This window comes from Tupaia chinensis, unplaced genomic scaffold (genome assembly GCF_000334495.1).
Source record: "Tupaia chinensis unplaced genomic scaffold, TupChi_1.0 Scaffold000407_1, whole genome shotgun sequence".
Taxonomy (NCBI): domain Eukaryota; kingdom Metazoa; phylum Chordata; class Mammalia; order Scandentia; family Tupaiidae; genus Tupaia; species Tupaia belangeri.
The window spans coordinates 828,992-836,191 of record NW_006159909.1 but is presented as its reverse complement, the minus strand read 5'-3'; the positions used below and the strand labels follow the sequence as shown (position 1 = coordinate 836,191).

At 38.7% G+C, this 7,200-nt stretch overlaps 1 protein-coding gene across 2 annotated transcripts in view; it reads right to left on the bottom strand.

Moving 5' to 3' along the window:
• ATAD5 (ATPase family AAA domain containing 5) overlaps positions 1 to 7,200 on the bottom strand; it is a 75,187-nt gene that overhangs the window by 20,761 nt on the left and 47,226 nt on the right. For both annotated transcript variants that reach the window (XM_014590109.2, XM_006154358.3), the window contains exons 11-14: positions 6,435 to 6,531; positions 4,702 to 4,781; positions 3,541 to 3,680; positions 3,292 to 3,442 (exon numbers count right to left, since the gene is read on the bottom strand). In XM_014590109.2, the coding sequence (XP_014445595.1) occupies positions 3,292 to 3,442; positions 3,541 to 3,680; positions 4,702 to 4,781; positions 6,435 to 6,531 (468 nt within the window). The remainder of the gene's footprint in view (positions 1 to 3,291; positions 3,443 to 3,540; positions 3,681 to 4,701; positions 4,782 to 6,434; positions 6,532 to 7,200) is intronic.

Sequence of the window (7,200 nt, the reverse complement as noted above, 5' to 3'; positions counted from 1 at the left end):
CCTAGGGGGTGATTTCTCGCTTTCTGTCTCTCTGTTTCTCTCTGTCTTTCTGGCGAGCGCACGCACCCTATGACAAAAACCTCTGGAAAAAAACTAACAATGGTTGAAGTTGTCCCAAATTTCTTTTTTGGTTTTTTGGAGAGGTTTTTGCTATAGGGCGCCTGTGCTCGCCAGAAAGACAGAGAGAGACAGAGAGACAGAAAGCGAGAAATCACCCCCCAGGGGGGATGGCCACGCCGTAATCCCTTCTCCTCCCTTCTCCTCTCGGGATCTTGGGCACGCACGCACACGCGCCCAGAGTGAGTTTAAGCCACCAGGTCCGGGATGTGAACTGCGGTCGACTATGTGGGAGTCCAGTGACATAGCCATTACGCTAACAGCTGGTCCCAAGTTTACCCAAATTTGATGAAAACTATAAGGCAATACAACCAAGAAACTCAACAAACTTCAAGCATAAGATCCATGAAGAAAACTACACCAAGGTACAAGATAAACAAATTGCTTAAAACCAGTGATAAAGACAAAAATCTTAAAAGCAGTGAAGAATAATGAAGGCAAAGGACTGAAATATATTAAGTATATACAAACGTTCATAATAATACACACACAAAAAAACTGTGCTGTGAAAAACTCATTGGTAAACTATGGAGGCTGCTAGGACATCATTACCCTAAAAGCTAATAAATAAAAAATGAATACAGCCTACTAGCTGCATTTCAAAGTATCCAAATACTTGATGAATAGGCTTCTTTAGAGTTCTAACTAAAAGCAAAAAGGCTGAGATACACAATCATCCTTTTTTTTTTTTTTAATCCCTAATGAATAATGAACCTGCTATACAAAGGTCACTAATAACTGCAAACTATCACTAAATAAGAGAGGAATGTAATGGAGGGATTTTATAATGGATGGTCAGATGAAACATTTGAACCCATGGATAACTCTTTTCAGGGGGATCACTCTTTTTTTTTTTTGGAGAGGTTTTTGCTATAGGGCACATGTACTCGCCAGAAAGACAGAGACAGAGAGACCGAAAGCGAAAAATCACCCCCCGGGGGGATGACCGCATCGCAATCCATTCTCCTCCATTCTCCTCTCGGGATCTTAGGCACACACGCACACGCGCCGGACGTGAGTTTAAACCACCGGATCTGGGACTCAAACCATGGTTGAATAGATTGGAGTCCAGTGACAATAGTTGTTACGCTAACTGCTGGTCCCTGGGGGAATCACTCTTAATTATCACTCAAAGTGAAAAGGTGTCTCCTGCTTTGATGTCATAGGAAGTACAGTCAGCCCTCCATATCCATGGGATCTACATCCTCGAACTCGACTAACATCAGATGAGAAATAGGGGAGAAAACAAACAATAAAAATGACATAATGGGACCAACAGGTGGCATGGTGATTAAGGTGCTGGACACTCCCACATGGTTGACCATGGTTTGGGTTCCAAACTTGGTGGCTTACTTTCTCCCCCCCTCCCTCCGTGTGTGTCTCTCTGGTCAAATTAAAATGAATGAATAAATGAAAATAAATAATTCTTAAAAAACCATAACAATAGAAAATAATACAAATTTTTAAAATATAGTCAAATTTAAAAATAATAATAAAATAAATAAATAAGTACTTTTTTAAAAAATAAAAAAAAGAGGGTGGCCAGCAAGTGGTGTGATGGTTAAGGGCACTGGATTCCCACATGGCCGACTGCAGTTCGAGTCCCGGACCTGGTGGCTTACTTTCTCACTTTCCTTTTCTCTCCCTCTCTGGTCAAATTAAATAAATAAATATTTTTAAAAAGAAAAAAATACAGTATAACAACTATTTATATGTCATTTACATTATATAAGGTATAAGTAATGTAAAGGTAACTTATAGTATGTAAGAGGTTATGTATAAGTTATATGCAAATACTACACTAATATATACAAGGGATTTGAGTATCACAGATTTGGAGGTTTGTGTATTTGTGTGTGTGTTGGGGAGTGTCCTGGAACCAATCCCCCAGGGATACTGAGGGGGGGATTGCGAACAGCCCACCTGTGCTGTATATGCTAGCCCTGAACAGAACTTGACACTAACCAAGCCCATAGAGCTACCAGTTTACGAGAAATAAGGGGATGAGAAATATACTAACTGTTCCTCAAGGACAGTCAGCAGCCAGTTCAGAGTGTGAGAAATTCAGACAACTCAGGTGCTTCAACAAATGGCAAGAAAAGGGAGGGTAAGAGAATTGTCAGAAAGATAAAAGACACACAAGGGAGGGCCAGCCTCTTAAAACAGCAGATAAGTGCTGTGCATAGAAGGCTGTATCTCACATGGCTGCCTGTGGGCCAATTCCCAGCCTCAGCAGCCTGAGAGACATGCCAGGCATGTGTGCCAGCCCCCAATCCTGACAGGATGAAGAAATGGAGGAAAAAGTACTGCAACATGGCCATGCCCTACTGGGGGGTTCCCCTCTCTTGCTTCATGAATAAAGAAAAGAGATTAAAGGGAAAAAAAAGGAAAACTAATATGACTGTATATTAGATGCTATTAAGGACTATAGTTAATTCTTTTAGGTTAGGTCTGACTATAATGTTATATTAGGTATTCAGAAATGTCATGACATATTTTTTCTTTCTTCTTTTTTTTAGAAGTATTTATTTAATTTTTATACATTCATTTATTTTAATTTCATTTCATTCCAGGACTCAAACTGTTGTTGGCCACATGGGAGTGTCCAGCGCCTTAACCACCACGCCAGCTGCTGGCCTATAATATATTTCTTCTATGCAAAAATATGTCATGACTACTCCAATAACCCAAAAGGTATGCTAAAAACATTTCTCATGACTTAGAGATACATATTCAAAGATATGGGTAAAATGACATGATGGCCAAATATGGTTTTTTTGGAGAGAGAGGGTTTTTTTTGCTATAGCGTGTGTGCATTCACCAGCCAGACAGAAAGACAGAGAAACAGAAAGCGAGAAATCACCCCCCAGGGGGAATGGCCAAGCCATAATCCCTTCTCCTCCATTCTCCCCTCAAATCTTAGGCACGCAAACACACACGCCTGGTGTGAGTTTAAGCCACCGGGTCCTGGATGCGAACCACGGTCGACTACATGGTAGTCCAGCGACATAGCCATTACGCTAACTGCTGGTCCCTCAAATTTGTTTTAAAATTGTTGGGGCAGAAAGCATAGGTATGTGTAAAAGAAGGTAAAATATAATGGCAAAATTAAAATTATTTTCTCAGATTTTATTTTTTCAAAAGGTTATGGCCTATGGAAAATAATTTACTTACTTGGCGACTTGCCTATGCTGTAGCTATTAAAGAAACAGGGCTTTTGTGAGTTTACACCTTGCTTATCTACTTGATGGGACTGAGTAGCTTCCTTCAGTTGAGATAGAATTTGTCTTCCACTGCGCTGGGAAGATGCATTCACTTCAAATATCTAAAAGAAGAATATATGAAAAAAGGGCACAATGATTGTTTATTTTGATTGAAGGGTAATTATTATATCAACATTCTTCCATCATGGCCATGACTAACCTTAAATCCAAGCTCCTGAGCACAAGCATACACTGCAGCAGTCTTCCCCACACCAGTTGGCCCTGTTATAAGAACAGTATTGCAAAGACGACCCTCTTCATCATCTGAACTGCCTTTGAAGTCTATGCTATCCGACAAGTCTGAAAAATTATTCAAATACATATGTAATTGCTTAGACAACAATTCTACATCATGAAAGCCAATAATCAAATCCCACAAACTTCTTGCAAATAAACTGTGAAAAATGAATTTATAAAAAGTAGAAAACTGGGTCAGCAGGTGGCATGGTCGTTAAGGGGCTGGACTCCTGCATGGCCAACCATGGTTTGAGTCTCAGACCTGGCGGCTTGCTTTCTTACTTTCTCTCTCTTTCTCTCTCTCTCTCAATCTCTCTGGTGAGCGTATGTGCCCTGTAGAAAATTTAAAAATAATAACAATGATAAATAAAATGAAACAATTCTCTAAAAAAAATTTTTTTAAAGTAGAAGATCAGGGCCAGCAAGTGGCGTGGTAGTTAGGGTGACTGGATCCCACATAGCCAATGTAGTGGTTCAATTCCCAGACCTGGTGGCTTGAAACTCATGCCAGGCACAAGTGTGTGCATGCCCCAAATCCCAAGAGGCGAATGGAGAAGGTATTACAGTGTTGACATGGGGGAAAGGGCTGATTTTGCATTTTCTCTATCCCCTCCACTTTTTCCCCGGCAATGTGTGCATCACTATAGCAAAATTTAAAAAAAAAAAAAAAGAAAGAAAAAAAGAAAGAAAGAAATAAAGAAAGCAGAAAACCAAATATAAACTATTAAGAAATTTTACAAAAATTTTACTTTAAAAATATTTAATAACTGGGACCAGCAGATGGCTTTCACTGGACCAGCAGATGCCATTCGCTGGATTCCCAAGTAGTCAACCACAGTTCGAGTCCCAGACCCAACGGCTCAAAACTCATGCCCAGCACATGTACGTCTATGCTCAAAATCCAGAGAAGAGAATGGAGGAGAAGGACCACAGCATGGCCTTTCCCTCGGTGATTTCTCACTTTTGTCTGTCTTTCTCTGTCTCTCCAGCAAGCACATGTGCCCTATAGCAAAAGTCTCTCTCTTAAAAAAAAAAAAAAAAAAAAAAGGCTTAGTAACATTATTTTAAAAATGACACAAAATACCTTCCTGTTTCTCATCTCTTCTTCCTTTCAAATTCTGTCTTTCTTCCAGTTCAGCTCTTCTTTTCCAGTCTTTCAACCAACTGCCACAGAAAATATATATTAATAAAAATAATTTGCAGAATATGGCTATATCTTAGACTTTATGTTAAGATACTTGTTTGCAGAAGTTATGGCATGCAGTCAAGTTTTAAGAACTCCTTAGTGATTCTGAATTAAATGGCAACATATTTTTACATAGGCATGAATAATTTTAAATGAAGTAATTTTGCCTAAATATATAAGACTAAAAGTGTTAGAATATGCCCTGCAACATTTTAATATTAACTTCTAAAAGGAAAAAAGAAAGTATAACAGTAAGGGAAAAGACATTATAGTATACTCAAATAAGAAACCAATATACAGCAATCAAAAAGATTGTGTGATGTCATGAAATAGGTGTAATATGCAATGCTAAGTATAAGCAGAAAGATTAATTCACAATAAAATGTGGGGGAAAAAAAGAAAGATTAATTCTTGGTCTGGAATTAGACTACCTATACCAACAACACAGTACCAAGTTCATGGGATTAACTATTATTATGAGTTCACAATTCCTTAGAGGAAATCCTTTAGGCCAGGTAGTTTAAGAATTCAGAATTTTCTTTTTTTTTTTTTAAAGAATTATTTATTTAACTTTATTTATTTTATTTTAGTCTGACCAGATAGGGACAGAGTGAGAGAGAGAAAGAGAGAGAGAGAGAGGGAAAGTGAGAGAGAGAGGGGGAAAGTGAGAGAGCAAGCCACCATGTCCAGGACTTGAACAATGGTTGGCCATGTGGGAGTCTAGCACCCTAAACCACCACTCCACCTGCTTACCCCAAGAATTCAGAATTTTCTAGATAATAGGAAAGGTAACTTGGAACATGTATATAATGCCCATAACGGGGTCTGGGGAGGTATATACATACCACGTAATATTGAATAACATGTATGGGGCTAGCTCTGTAGTGGTAGACGCTATGCAAAATGGAGCTGGGTCCGACATGCCAAATGTAGTTTGAGTCCCAGTCATGGTGACTTGAAACACACACACACACACACACACACACACACACACACAAACAGTATGCATTCTTACTAAGTGTGATTGATAAAGGCCATAATAAATTTTATGTAATAAAGTAAATATGCTTCCAGTTTTCAGAACTTTTGGATGTGGGAATTTTAGGTGAAGGGGTGTGAACCTGAATTAGTAGTGATATGACTTGTTAGGAAGGAAGTAATATATGCATAGAATTGTTTCAAGAGATTTTACAAGAAACCTTCAAACATGGTTACCTCTGAGTAGAAATCTAAGAGAGACTTTTCCCTTAAAGTTCTTCTCTAATGGGACCAGCAGATAGCAGAACAGTTATATCACTGGACTCCCACATGGCCAACCTTGGTTAGAGTTCCGGATCCAATGGCTTGAAACTCACACAGGCACGTGTATGTCTGTGACCAAGGTCCCAGAGAAGAACAGAGATGGAATTGTGGTATGGGCATCACCAAGGGGTGATTTCTCACTTTCCCTCTTACTGTCTCTGTCTCTCTCTCCAGCAAGCACACACACCCTAAGGAAAAACCTCTAAAAGAAAATAATTTTTTAAAGATTTTACCATATATTACTTTTTAATTATAATATAGAAATGTTAATATATAAAATAAAACTAACTTGAAACACTATTTCTCAATTCCTTTAAAATGTTACCAACCTGTGTAATTTTTTTATAGCTAACTCGTTGCCTATGAGTTCGCTGGCATTCTGAGGTTGATACTTTTCTGTCCAAAGCATGTCTTCAATTCCAGAATCTAAAGCAAAAAGTATTAAGGTATTCATTCCTTAACGTAAGCATATATTCTTAGATATTTTTATCACTGTTTAACATAACAATAGGTATTTGTCTTAATATTTAGAATTACAAAATAATTGATAAAATTCATTTTAACACTCATTATTATGAATCAATAGGTGGCACGGAGGTTAAGGCAGCTAAATACCACATAGCCGATTATGCCGTTCGAGTCCCAGACCCAGTGGCTTGAAAATCATAGTTGGCACATGTGTGTGCATGCCCCAAATCCTGAGAGGTGTCTGGAAGAAAAGGAACTAAGGCAGCTGATTAGGATACAGTGCCATAACCTCCACAGCATCTGCAAGCCCCCACATTAACATTTTTAATAACCACTCAAGAAACAGGAACTATGAAAAATAATTTGTAAATTAAAATCCGGTAACCTGGGACTAGCAAATGGCATAACAGTTACATCACTGGACTCATACATAGTTGAATGAGGTCCAAGTCCCAGACCCGGCAGCTTAAAAAAAAAAACTCACGCCAGGTCTGCATGTATGTGCCCCAATCCTGAGAGGTGAATGAAAAAGGGACTGTGATGGCCATTCCCCACTGGGGGATGATTTCTCACTTTCTGTCTCTCTGGTGAGTGCACACACCCTATAACAAAAATCTCTTAAAAAAA